The sequence below is a fragment of the Monodon monoceros genome, unplaced genomic scaffold, assembly GCF_005190385.1.
Source record: "Monodon monoceros isolate NGI ecotype Baffin Bay Population unplaced genomic scaffold, NGI_Narwhal_1 Super_Scaffold_18, whole genome shotgun sequence".
NCBI classification, from domain to species: Eukaryota; Metazoa; Chordata; class Mammalia; order Artiodactyla; family Monodontidae; genus Monodon; species Monodon monoceros.
In genome coordinates this window covers 27,027,923-27,042,357 of record NW_021703774.1, presented here as the reverse complement: position 1 = coordinate 27,042,357, position 14,435 = coordinate 27,027,923, and the positions used below count along the sequence as shown (strand labels likewise).

The window sequence follows — 14,435 nt, the reverse complement described above, 5'->3', positions numbered from 1 at the left end:
AAAGAAAGAAAGAAAGAAAGAAAGAAAGAAAGAAAGAAAGAAAGAAAGAAAGAAAGACTCCAAAAGGTTTAAGTTATTTGCCAGCCCCCCCCAACAAAATAAGAAAAATAATATAAATGTAATGGACAAGTTAAAAAATTTTTTAAATAACTTTTATACAGCCCTGAAATGTGAAAATGCTTTCCAAATTTATAATATGAGAATAACATGAGAAAAATTAAACTTAACAGTACGAATAGCCACTTTGGAAAACAGTTTAGCAGTTTTTATAGAGTTAAACATACACTTACCATATGACTCAGTAATCTCATTTAGGTTAATACCCAAGAAAAATGAAAACACATCACACAAAGACGTGCACTCAAATGATCACAGCAGCTTTATTCATAACAGCCAAAAACTAGAAACAACCCAAGTGTCCACCAACTGGTAAACAGGTAAATTGTAGTACGTCCAGATAGTGGAATACCACTCAACAAGAAAAAGGAACAAACTAATGATATATACAACAACATAGATGGATCTTTGAAGTATTGTGCCATGTGAAAGTAACCAGACACAAAGGACTACATATTGTATGATCCTACTTATATGAAATTCCAGAAAAGCAGAATTATAGTAACAGCAAATCAGTGGTTGCCAGAGTTCAGGGAAGAGGACTGACTGTGCAGGGGAATGAGGGAACTTGCTGGGATGATAGAAATGTTCTATATCATGATTTTAGGGTTTGTTACACTAGTGTATAAATTTAGCAAAATTCATCAAAGTAAAAATTGGTGGATTAAAATTGGTGAATTTTATTGTATGTAAATTACAACTCAATAAGGCCAATTTTTTTTTTTTTTTTTTTTTGCGGTACGCAGGCCTCTCACTGCTGTGGCCTCTCCCGTTGCGGAGCACAGGCTCCGGACGCGCAGGCTCAGCGGCCATGGCTCAAAGGCCCAGCCACTCCGCGGCATGTGGGATCTTTCCTGACCGGGGCACGAACCCGTGTCCCCTGCATCGGCAGGCGGACTCTCAACCACTGCGCCATCAGGGAAGCCCAATAAGGCCGATTTTTAAAAACTCATTAACACATAATCATATTTAACTATTGACAACAGCTTTTTAGCCTAAGTATTAACTACAGAACTTCAAAGAGTATTAAAAATCACTAAATTATTAAGAGGTAACTTTTAACCAGAAAATAGATATATGAGAACTTAAAAGCTCTGAGAATGTAGCCATCTTCATCCTACTGAATTTGGCCATGTGGATAAACAGTAGTTGCCTGGCAACTAATCTAAACTCTAGTCTAGATTTCTAATAAACACACTGACTACATTAGCAGATGATCTCATGGAGGATAAACTAAGCTTTACATTGTAAGAGTTCCTTTAGTATTAAAAAATAATAATGCATTTGAATTATTTATCTAAAGTATTTATCTATATAACTTTAAGAAATAAGTAATAATTATTTCTTATTATTAACAAGGAATAATAAAAGTAGATCATGAAAAATTAAAATATGAAATTAAACATACATACACACACACACACACACACAATCCCTTTCCTCATTCAGTCTTTTACTATAGGACTTTACTTATCTAACTATGGGATTACTGAATCCATGAGTTTGTGAGTGAATCCTTCCTCTTTACTACTTTAAGCCCTTTCCCTGCCACCGCCCAAACTGGCTCAATATAATTGAATACTTTATTTATATATTTACATGTCTTTAAATGCATACAAGTTAGATACTTTTCTAGATATTAAATCATTCTAAAGACACCTCTCTGGACTGTAGAATCTGTGAACAATACAGAAAAATACACCATGAACTTTCTGTAACATCCATGCACACAACACACCAGAAAGCCAAACCTTCTTGATTATAAATGATCAAAATCAAGAATTACAAAGAATTCCTAAATAACAAGCAAATTCCTAACACATATGTTAAATATCATTTCTATCTTAGTGGACATAGTATGTCACAGTTTACTTTGTTAACAGCATCAGAAAAAAATATCAACTTCCAGGACACCACTTAGTGTTAGCACACTTACCAACCATATTATTTTCAGTTTTGTTGAACACTTACCCCTCTTCTGAACCCAACCTTCTTTCACAATGGTAACATCGCTCATGATGGCGCCCCTCTGAGCCCCCAACTTGGAGAAAAGGTACTTTGTGATACCAGCTTTGGGGTTTGGATTCTCTGCTGCTGCTGCCCTTCCCACTCTCTAGTGATGACTCAGCCTGGAAGGAAGTATTGAAGAAAGAATTTCTTTTTTTTCCATTCTTGCAACTCACACAGCAATAACAAACAACTAATTCTTTGTAAATGTCTTCAACTGGCCTGACCTCACATAAAAGTCTAGCTCTTCAAACTGGGGAACTTATTTATTAAGTAGTTTTATAACGAATGCACTTCCCTGGTCTTGTGACAGAACTTCAAAGGACAGTGAAACTTTTAACCTACAAGGTTGCAACAAAAAAATGTCTTAAGAAAACCACTGTCACACCTACACAAATAATACTGAAAATTTCCTTGGTAATGTGTGTTTGAGGTGAAAAGGGAAGAGAATGAAAGTGAGGTGGACTAAAAGTAAATCTTCATGTATGTCTAGTTTCAAAATCTCAGTAAATTTAGAAATAGTATGGCAAAGCAATTGTGAATGTTTTTAATTGCTGGATTTTATGTAAAATGTGCTAAGTAACCAACATTTATCTATGCTTACTCTGCCTTGTTCCAAGAAATATTTTAGGTAGATTACAATAAATAAAATATTATAAATCATATAAAATCAATTATTTTTTAAAGTAGATGGAGTGAAACAAAGGGAATATGAAAGTGGGAAAAAGTATGGAGTATTCAGGACATGTCAAGAACTATTACAGGTGCTTACATCTATTATACAATTAACTCCATTTCATAGATGGGAAAACTGAGGCTCAGAGATTAAGTGGCTTGCCTGATTTCAACACAGCTAATGAATGATGGCACCAAGATCTGAACCCAATCTACCTGATTCCAGAGCCTGCATTCTTATTGACTTAAGATAAAAAGAAGCCAGAGTAAAAATCTACATATTTGTGAAAGATGGACCACAAATTTAACTTGAAGCTTTCAGGAAGCAATACAAATAAGGAAATACAATCAGTTTCAATATTTACAGTATCCATAAATATTTTAAAAAAGAAAAAAAGAAGTTGTTCAGAAGGAAACAATTCGTTCTAGGACAAAAATCTGAAATTTAACCCATAGGTCTTCATAAGATACCTTGTAGTGTAATAAACAAAAGCCCTCAAAAATATCCTCACATCTATACAGGAATATATATGAGCTTTACTGGCTATTTCTTATTGTCCCTCTCAAGCTAAAAAGGAAAGTGCCAAGATAAAGTTGAATTAAAGCATTTCCACAGAAAGGGACCAAAAAACGTGACCCAGGAACCCAGGCATAATTTCAGATAACCAGAAAAATGGATGTATGGACTATATAACTATACTATTTTCTCAAATATGGTTTTAATAAATAGTACATAGGAATAAGTTCAAGGTTAGACTTCCTTGCTAGTGCTGAAATGAATTACAGTTCTTTTTCCAATGCAAATTAAGTACAGAGCCTAATCATTTAGCAGTCAGGAATTAAGACTACCATTCTCTTAAGAAAAGACTGACAAAGTTTATGTGGCTGAATAGAAGACCACCCCACTCATGTGCCATGGGGCTGAGGGCAGCAACTACAGGCTGGAGCAAGACTGTCCTCAAAATCATTCAGAGTCAAAAGGAATATTAGAATCTCGGTGTATTCTCCGAAAATATGTTTGACAGAATACAAAGAGAAATTCCAGAAAAAGAAGAAGAAAAAGAGGGTTAAAAAAAGAAAAAAAAATTATTTGGTCAAGTAAGTTTGCAAAATTCTATAAACCATGTCTTTCTCTTGAAACAACACTATTACCATATTAAAGGTACAACATATATAATGTATAACCTTATTTATCTCAGCAAATCCTAAACTTACTTGAACACACAGGGTTTTTTTTTTTTCCTTTAGTAACATGTATTGAAATCCAGGGGAACACACTGTGAAAAACAGCCATAGGAAATGGCCACATAATTCAAGACAAGACCCATTTCACCATTAAAAACAGGCAAAAAACAAAAACAAAAAAGCTTTCAGTAAAGAATCAAAACATCATTTTAATGTGATTTATCTAACTTCCTGAAGAACTCAACATGGTCAACTGGCTACTTAATATGAAGCTAGATAACTGAAAGGGTTAACTCTTTATACAACATAAATAATTACAATTAACCCTTGAACAACATGGGTTTGAACTGTGCAGGTCCATTTATACATGGATTTTTTTTCAATAAATACAGTACCTGCATTTTCATTTTACAGACCTTTAAACTAAGTGTGGGGAAAAGTTTGTGTTCAATTAGAGACCACAATATGTAGAATCAAAAGAACTAAAGTTTGAATCCTTATTTTATCCACACTGTTTCAGCTTCCTGCCCTTGGATAAGTCATATATCAATTCCTTTGTTTTTGAGACAGAGATAGCAGTAGGCAAATCTTTGACACTGGGGTTGGGGTGAGGGAAGCAACCCACCCCAGTACTGGTCAAGAGTCAACTGTATAAGGGAGTTAAATATTAGGGACACTAGTGCAAAATGATGTCTTTAAAAGAACTGCACTTAGACCTTCTCTTTGGTAGTACTTACAGCAAGAGGCCTCACATCTATTAAGCCATTCTTGGTTTCTGACTATAAAATTGTATACTCTGGGTAAATGAAAATTCGTATCTTAATATCCTTGGGATTGGAAAGGGAAGAGATCAGCGACCAACACTTAGTAATAAACAAAAAATAATACACATCCAATAAACATATATAGAATATTTTCCTATTAAAATAATTTGTATTATAATACCCTTATATAAAACACTAGAAAAACAAAAGTATTTTCAAAATTGGTTCTATTTTAAGTGGACATTTCACTGAAAGAATCTTAAAGCTAGAAGGGACCCTCATTTTACAGTTGAGGAAACAGAAATCAAGACAGATACGTGACTTGCCCAACGTCATACAGCTACTTTATAAGAGAATCAAGACCACAAAAACAGGTACACACTTTCCACTAGCACTGCCTCTTCAGGACAAAACAATATATTGAAATATTCAGATCAACCCAAAATCAATGAATTCTGTTTTATAAAGAAACTGTTTCCAAAAACTAGTTTTTTAGATAAAGATGTTTATCAGTGCCTAAACATTTAAACTTTTTAAATGTATATTAAATCAACAGGACAAAATTTATCATCTTCAACAGGGCCAGTGAACCAGGTACTACAAAGATGGCTTTATCCATTTTGCATCTTAAAATGTTACCAAATTCCACCCATATTCATAATTTTCAGCTTTAAAATTGTTCTGGGTCACCTCTGGCTAAAATGATACACTATTTGAACACAATTTAAAAGACGTTCAAAGGTATACTACTCTAGGATTATGATCAATAAGATAGAAATAAACGCTGTCTTTAGTATAGAACCAATGCTATTGACTCTCAAGCAGTAAACTATATTCTTTGATCTACTTTTCCTACAGTGGCAACACTCTTGCACCAAGTCAAATACACTCTCCCACTCAGTCTTCCATGTTACTAAAAACACTAATCTGCCAAATGATGGGCTGTACTTCAGGCATGTAATCTGCTTCCTAAGGTAGAGTCCTACAGTCCTAACTTCTTTAGAAATGTGTTCTATCCAATGAGCTGTAAGAAAGAAAATTTGGTATATTTTTCTTTTAAACCTATTGCGTTAAACATTCATTGCTGGGTAATCTAATTTTTCCCATTCTTATAAAAAATTTCATACAAAATTCTTAGTAGATTCAATTTATAATTCACACAAAGCAGTTGCACTAAAAGTATTTTCATACAAAATTGAGAATTTGATAATGATAATAATTACATTTGAATGTCATTTTACAATTTACAAAACATTTTCACATCTTTTACCTCATTCAATAGCATTATTATTTAGTAAAGCAATTTAATGCTGCCTGGCACATGAGATGCTCAACAAATATGGAATAAATGAATGAATGGATGAGTGAAAGAACAAAGATGCAGCTTTAGATACCTAATAAAGACGAAGCAAATTAATACTGTAAGTCGACAGAGAATGGTATGAAGCCATGGGTAAAAACAAACCTGAACTTAAACATTATGGAAGCACCTACAAAAAAATAATTAAAGTTGAAATAAATATTCTTCCCTATTCATTAAAGTATGTTTCCTATTAATTTTAAGGCCTAACACACATTAAAATTATCCTTTTTTCTCGACTTTTTTCTCGACTCTTTTTGTTGAGATGGTCAAGTTTCAATTCCCAAACAAATTAGGCATCAACACTGCCCAAAATTATCCATTATGGGAGGAAAAAGGGAAAGAATAGGAGATTTTCTTCAAGATACTTTTAAGAATTTTTAAAAGATATCTGTTTACTTACAGCAGCCAACCATTCAATTTTAAGCAATAAAGTTCTTCAAACATCTGTTTAAAATATCATTCGCGCAACATTTTATATATATATATGTATATATATATACATACATATATGTTCATTCAGTCAATAAAGATGTATTGATTATCTACTCTGTGACAAGAACTATAATTGAGTATACAGGGGGCAAGCAAAACTAAGTATTTCAAAAATCTTTTCCAAACCTATAATAATTTGTTATCAAAGTGCTTTCACATATATTTTCTCATTTAACTCTGAAACAAATTTGTGCAATAGCTATAACATCTACAATTTTGAACCTAAGAAGACCGTAACCAATCAATAATGATGACATTTCCTCACAGTTACCATAACAAGTTAGTGACAAGTAACTACTTCTTCTATCAGTTTGTTATGCTTGCTACAAAATAACACAATATGAGCTCTGAAAAACATGTACAACATTTGTGAATAGTTCTGAACATTTTTTCTGTAACAAATTATATTTCAGTAAGTCCAGTAAAGCATGTTTTCAAACAAATTAAAAATTAAATATAACTGCTGCATCACAAACGAAATTATAATAGAAGACTAAAAGTTAAGTTGACATAAAGTTAAAAAGCACCCCAAGCAATTCTATTTTATAAAGAGCAAAATTCATAGGTTAATAATTTCCTGTATGTTAATTTCTAAGTTAAAAGCCATGATACAAATCTATAATACAACCTTCTATAAACTACTATACATTTGGCTATAATTAATACTATGTAGAATATACTTGCTCTGCACCCACATTTTTTATATACTTTAGGTACGCTAGCCAAACTAAAGTAATGAAGAACTGATATCCAAATACAATAGAAAGTTGCTACTCTGAAAAACAAGGATGGTCAAGGGTAACCATGGTGTAATTCTATGATATTTACTGATTTTAAGAAATAGGTGAAACTAATGTATGCCATAATAAATGCATAAGGCTAATGAAACTTTTAAAAGGATTTGAGGGAAAGGAAAAATAGTGGAGTGGAAGGGAAATTCAAGGTAACCTGATCTTCACTTCAAATAACTCTAAGCCAGTCTGTCCTTTTAAGAGTTATCCTGCTAAAAACATATCATATAGGGAAGTGAACCATACAAACTATATACTTTGGATACCTTTCCTCTCTTCATACTACAATACACTTTGCGGATTTTCTTTCAACTCTTTCCATATAGATATCTTCACTGTTTCACACTATGGGAAAATACCTGAATAAGCAAAGGCAAGATTTCTAACTTTCACACAAAATATCAGTTATTCTAAATTGCCAATTCTTAAAAATCAGCTTTATAAACTTTGAAATATGCATATAAAACCATAAAGCATTTCCCCCCCTCTTCCCTACCCCGGTTTAGGGCATTTACATGCCATTTCAACCAACACATCCATTATTAATAGAGTAAAAAAAAAGCAACTCATGCTGGGTGATATATTTAATATTCTAATTTGAAACAACTAAGAAAATGCTTATTGGATTCTTCTGGCTCACCTAAACCACTGAACAAGCTCCTGACAAATTCACCCCTACATTTCTCATGTAAAATGTGGCTTGTCTCTATTTGAAGGCACTTATGTAACAACACACGGACAGGTTGAGGGTTGCTACTAAAACAATCTTAGTTGCACAGTTGGCCATATTTTTCCAATACACCTGTAAAATCCTTCTAAAATCTGACTCAGGGACCTCCCTGATTATAAAACAAAAAGAATCCACACACACACAAATGTCATTAATCAGCCTGACAGATTTTACTCCTGATTAAACTGAAAGTTAACCAGTAGGTATGGAATCCTGTAACAAAGTTCATTACAATGGTGCATTAGAAAGAGCACAGGACAGGACAAGAAACTTGGGTCCCTATTCCCAACTCTGCCCGGCCCAGAGTAATGCTGTATAAGGCCCTTTAATTCTCTCTGCCTCAGTTTCCTTAGCCATAAAAATAAAAGTATAGCATTAGATGAACTCTAAATAGCTCTTATTTACGGTTCTTCAAGTTTAAAGCTACTGAGTTATCTATTTCACTTATAGATGGCATCTTAGGTGACAGTATCCTGATTATACACAGTTCCTGTCCTCAAAAGGTTAATATATAGTTGAGAAGATAAAACATTCAAACATCAATTCCACTCAGACAAAATTTGGACTAAATTCCACTACTGGCAAAAATACCATCTTCCTCCCCCTCTCATCCCCTAGACTCCCAAATATAGTCAGAGGCTTTTTCAATTAACATAGAGAAGAAAAATTCTCATTTGAAAATCTCCCAGTGATTTCTTCCAATAATTTTTTTTTACTTTTCCCTCTGAATATTAGCAAAATATACCCACTTAAGAGTGTGAAATATCTGTAATTGGTGACAAATAAATATACACAGAGTACTGAAAAGAACTAAAAACCAAATCTACAGGTCAAGAAGCATACACTAATTTACCTATCGACTACCATTTGGAGATTTCCTGGCAAAGGAAATGTTTACATCTAACATGTTCAAAGACTATGGTGCTACAATAAAACATGTAAACATCTGTGGCATTTAATTCAGCATTTGAAAGAAATGAAATTTAAAAAAAGTTACCGATCAGTCAATATGTTTTACTATATTATCTTGATTTCTGTGGAAATTATACTATACAAGTTTATTGAAATTTAGCATTGTCATTGTGAATTCTAATAATAGGTACAAACAGGTTAGGACAAACACTGAAAGAAAAAGTGTTTCAAAATTACTAAAGTTAAAATGAAACAAATTTTTACAATGCCAGAAAAAGTATTTTCTCCTGTGAAAATCACTTTCAAAAGTGTAACAGGCTATTGTGAAGATTAAATGCATTTATACACGTTAAGCACATATAACAGTACCTGGCACATGCAAGCGCTCATCAGGCACTGGCTAGCATTAACTCTAAATTGAATGTAGCTCTATCATACATAAAAGACCATGGTAAAACATGTAAGTTAACATCAGACGATTCAGATGATTCAGGCAACTACAGAAAAGTACATGGTGTACGAAAGGAACATTTAGAATTCTGATGCGCACTCTGAAACCTGGAGTAAAAGAGAAATTTTAAATAATTTAAATACTCTAACACAAATCTACAAAAATTAATCATGTGCATCGATTTATATTAACTTAAAAATAAAAATGCAAGTCAAATTACAAGACTGATTTGGTCAAAATGAAATGATTTCTTTTTCTGTCTTGCATCTTATGTTAGTCATATATTTTTATGTTAAATATTTTTTAGTGCTTGAAACTTAATCACACTATAAAGACTAGATCCTATCAAATCATGTTAAAAATCCAATTAACACATCATTAACAATTGCCTTATCTTCCCAAGGGTGAATTATAGTACTAAAAGATATAACAACAAAAGAAAGTATAGCCATCTTTTCATAAAAATAGGCAAAGTTTAAGTAAATTCTAAACTTCCACAAAATTAATTTGTAAAACCAGTTCCTCCTTTTAAAGAAAACTAAGTAGTTGAAAATTTCCATCGAATTTTTTGTAAGAATGTCTCATGTTTAAATAGAAAGCTAGAGTTTAAAAAACCTTAAATCCTTACTTTGCACAAGACTCTATGCTAAGTACATGTGTCCCATATGTTTAACGAAAACATGTTTAGATTTGCAGTGATTATGAAAACAAATTCACTGTCTAATAGTGGTGATCTTCTGGATGAAATGTAAATAGTAGAAGTTTTTAATCAAATCAGTCCCTACCACACAGTTCACACTCTAATATTTGTTGAATGAATGAATGAAATCTTATTTAAAATATTTTACAGACATTTAAGTTACATAAACAAAAACATCCAAAGCAATACTCTGACATACACAACTTAAACTAAGAGTCAAAGTAAAAATTAATTTTAAGTTGGAAAACAATTCACTAAAGTAATCATTACAGAACGGCTAAAAGTAGGAGACAAAATGAATACAAATAATAGTTTCAAAAAATTTTTTGCAGAATTACTTTAGACATTATTTTTCAAACACTCTAAGAAAACATACTACCTACTGCAAATACATGGTACAAACATAAAACTAAAACTTTACATTCACCTAACTTCCAATGTTGCCTCATTCGTGTGGTACATGCACTTCCCTTACTTTAAAATTAAAAGCTCAAACCAGTCAAAGATATTGGGATAAACCCTAGTGAGAAAAACAAAAAACAGGTTTTCAGATGCAATCTCATTGGTGAACTTTCAAAGTCAAGACTATGTATCGGCAAAGGAAAAAAAATCTACAGTCCTGACTTCTATCTTGCAAATAATTGTGCATCCTGTCATATACCTTAAAGCTAGTAATACTAATAAGTAGATACTCCAATAAAAGATGTTTTCACGTTTTAGACAACCACCTCCTGTAATATTCCTATTCATTTACACATATTTCGCCATGACAAGTTCTGAAGACAGTTTCCTAAACCATCTTTATGGAATTCTTCCTCCTTTGGCTTTTTCAACTATTTTCCAACAATGCATAACCTAATTTAGTGACTTTCCATCAAAAAGCCCAATAGTTGTCTAATGATTTACAGTCCACTAAAAGATATTACATGACCATGCTTTACCAAAGATGGAACATATATCTAAATTGATGATTTGAGGCAGTTGCCAATGCATTAACTACAAAAAAAGTCACTATTCCACATTCTTTAGCTTCATGATGAACTAAAAAAGTGTGAACATTTTATTGACACCAGTAATTAATATAGATACCTGGGTTTCACTGTTGAATTTCTACTTGGAAACGTTATCCATTACAAACTACTGGGCTTTCAACCAATTACCACACTGGTGAAACGTGTTGGTTTTATTTTCATAACATTATTTTGATGTTAGAAACGTGAGTATGTCAGCCTTGACTTATGGGTAAACATTTCCTCTGCTTTCAGAAGATAAACAGTAAATACCGGTATTGAAAACAGGGCCCCAAAGAAATTCAATCTAGCCTAACTGTAGATTCCCGGGAAATCCCAAACAAGGGGTGACCCCGCCTAGGAGTCAGGGTGAACACAGCAACCAGCTCCGCTTCAACTTTGGGCTCAGAAGGGCCCCACTAGCATCATGGCTGATGCAGACCGATGCGCAGGAGAAGGTGGACGAGGAAGAGGCTGGTTTGTTTACTTGCAGCCAGAGCCGCCGCCGCCGCCGCCGCCGCCGCCGCCGCCGCCGCCGCCGCCGCCACCGCCGCCAGCAGCGACAGCATCACTGGATCCGCCAAAGCCAGCATCTTCCGTACATTTCTATTCTTAGCACACAACTCCGGAGCGGATCAAAACCCCACTACTATTAAAAACACAGACAAGCACGTTCCCCACCTCCCACACACCCCCACCCGACCAGGGCCGTCTCTTCCTGTGCGCCGGCGGCGGAGTGGGGGGGGGGGCGGTGTGGAGAACAAGACCCCGGGGAGCCGTCGCATCCCTGCCTTCCCCCACCCACGCGCACACAGCCCCCTCCCCCACCCAAACGCCCTGACACAGGCGCTCCCCGCGTTACATAACCCCGCCGCCACCTCAGGCCGAGCGGGCCCCCTCCCCTAGCCGCCGGCCGGCGAGGAGGGTGAGCGGGCTGTATCGAGAGTGGCGCAGAGACCAGAGGCGCCGGGCCCGGGCGGCCCAGACCCGGACCGCATCGCTAGGCCAGGAACACCCTCCCCGGCCCCCACGCACCGCCGCCTCAGCTTCCCTCAGCAAAGTGAGGGGTGCGGTCCGTCCGCGCCGGGCATCCCCGGCCTCCGCACCCGCATCCCAACCCCAGCCCCCTGCGACCCAGCCCCCGCCCACGCCCCCGGCGCGGTGACAAGCCGGACGCCCCCACCTCATTCACCCACCGCCACCCCCGCCCGAGGGGGGCCCGGAGGGAGAACAGGCGCGGCGGAGAGAGGGCAAGAGTGGGGGGCGGTGGCTGTTACCTGCAAAGGCGGCGGCGGCGGCCCCGCAGCTGCTCGGGCGGCGGCGGAGGATGGAGCCGGGGGGCGGGGGGAGGAGAGGGGGCGACTCGGGGGTCCCCCTCCCTCCTCCTCCCCTCCTGTCCTCCCCCCACCCCGCAGAGCCTCTGGCCCCCCTGGAGCCGGTGTGGCCGGCGGGAGGGCAGGCGGCGGGCTGCAGGGGAGGGAGGGAGGGAGCCGGCCGGGCCGCGGAGCTGGAGCGGGAGGAGGCGGAGGCGGAGGCGGCAGCGGCGGCGGCGGCGGCGGCGGCGGCGGCGGCGGCGGCGGCGGGAGGAGGGAGGCGGCGGGGGGAGGGGGCGGAGACTCTACGTGGGAATCGGATCTCGGCTACAAATTCAATTCATCACCAGAAAACTCCGGTCGGGCGGGGGCCGGGTCGCGCCGGCGAGGCGAGGCGGCGGCGGGTGGAGGCTCTGGGCCCTGGCGGCCTGGCGCGGGTCGCGGGTCTGCGGCCTCCTCTCGGGCTGCGCCCCGCTGGGGGGCCCGCCGCCGCCTCCCCGCCCCCTCCTCCCTATGGGGCCGCCGCTGATCAGCTCTCGCTACCGCCGCCGCCGCCGCAGGCTTGTTGTTGACTTTGAGGAAAACTCCTGACGTCAGGGGCTGGCGCACGGCGACTGGCGGGAGCTGTTTCCCCGCGTCCCCAGCCGGCCCGCCGCCTCTGCCCCCTCCCCGCGGGCCCCCGTCCGCGGGCTTCCCCGCGCCCCCAAGCCCGCGGCGGCCCGCGCCCCTTCTCCTCTCGCGAGAACACGCCCCCCCTCCCCCCCAGCCGAAGCCGGGAGCGGGGCGTCGTTCCTGGGCGGGAAGTTGTGGGTTTTCCCCGCGCCCTCGTGGCGCGCTGCGGGCACCCGAGGCCCGGCAGGGGAGGCTCTTCTGCCTTCCGCGCGCAGCCAGGCCCGGGGCTTTTCCTCCCGCCCGCCGCAGCTCCAAGGAGGTCAGGCCGGGCGCGTGAGGGGACCGGACCTGAGGCCCCAGAGATGGGCGGTGCCCTGTGGGGGCGCGCCCCGGAAAGCTTGGAGCCGGGCGGGAACCGACCCCACCCCTCTGCACCTCAGAGGTCAGTCCAGAGTCTGACACCGTTCCTGACTCCTAGGAGACCTTATCGTCCAGTCTAGAGCACCTCTCTCGGAAGAGCCATCCTCCCTGGGCTTCCTGTAAGCAATCACCACACATAGTGTACGGCTTGCATTAGCATCGTAATTCAACCTTAAAATTTCACACTTTTTAGAGACAGTAGTTTTCATTGACTTTGGGGAAGCCATGATGTATTGCACTCACTACAAAGAAGATAGATAGCATTTCTTTCTTTTGAAGTTCATGGCTTCTGAGGATATTTGCAATGGAAACACTGTTTTTTTTTCAAAATGGCCAATTTTTTTTTTAACTATACATCATACTCCATAAAGTTATAGAAGAAGTTTACTTCTTCTGACACCATGTATTGTTGCTTCTGGAACACTTTGAAAAAATCGTATTATTTCGCCACGTAGCTCTAACCTTGATGGTGTACCTGTTATTTCTCCCAATGCAAGATTCTTGTTAGTGCTTTTAGCTTCTTTCTTTAGAAGAGTGATTCCTTCTGACGCGCACTTCCTACTCTTACCATGTCCTGACAACATTGGGATGGTAGTCATTCTTTTACACTATCTCCCTGGTATTTATATAGGGAGTTGTATTTATACATCTATGTCCACACCTTTTATGAAATGCATATCTATTGGGATTGTGGACAGGGATATGAAACCTAATAAAAAAAGGAAGTGCTTTTTAAGTCGATTTTCTCCATTTGTAAGGGAAGCACTTCTCTGACCATTTCAGAACAAAATTTGCCATTTTGATATATACAATCCACCTGAGAATAAAAGTCCTCAATTGCTGCTTTTCTCCGTCTTCCGTATTTCCCAGCGCGTCATGAACTGATTAATAAA

General features: G+C 38.8%; 1 protein-coding gene across 8 annotated transcripts in view; it reads right to left on the bottom strand.

The window, feature by feature from the left end:
• AKT3 (AKT serine/threonine kinase 3) overlaps positions 1-12,673 on the bottom strand; it is a 386,997-nt gene extending 374,324 nt beyond the window's left edge. For 2 of the 8 annotated variants that reach the window (XR_003794278.1, XM_029227105.1), the window contains exon 1: positions 2,089-3,133. Coding sequence is in view for 5 of the 8 variants with exons in the window: in XM_029227105.1 (XP_029082938.1) it covers positions 2,089-2,134 (46 nt within the window). In the remaining 3 variants the exon portion in view is untranslated. Of the gene's footprint in view, positions 1-2,088; positions 3,134-12,474 lie in introns of those variants that run through there. The other 6 variants (XM_029227103.1, XM_029227111.1, XM_029227106.1 and 3 more) reach the window with 4 other exon arrangements.
• Between the last annotated feature and the right edge of the window lie 1,762 nt (positions 12,674-14,435).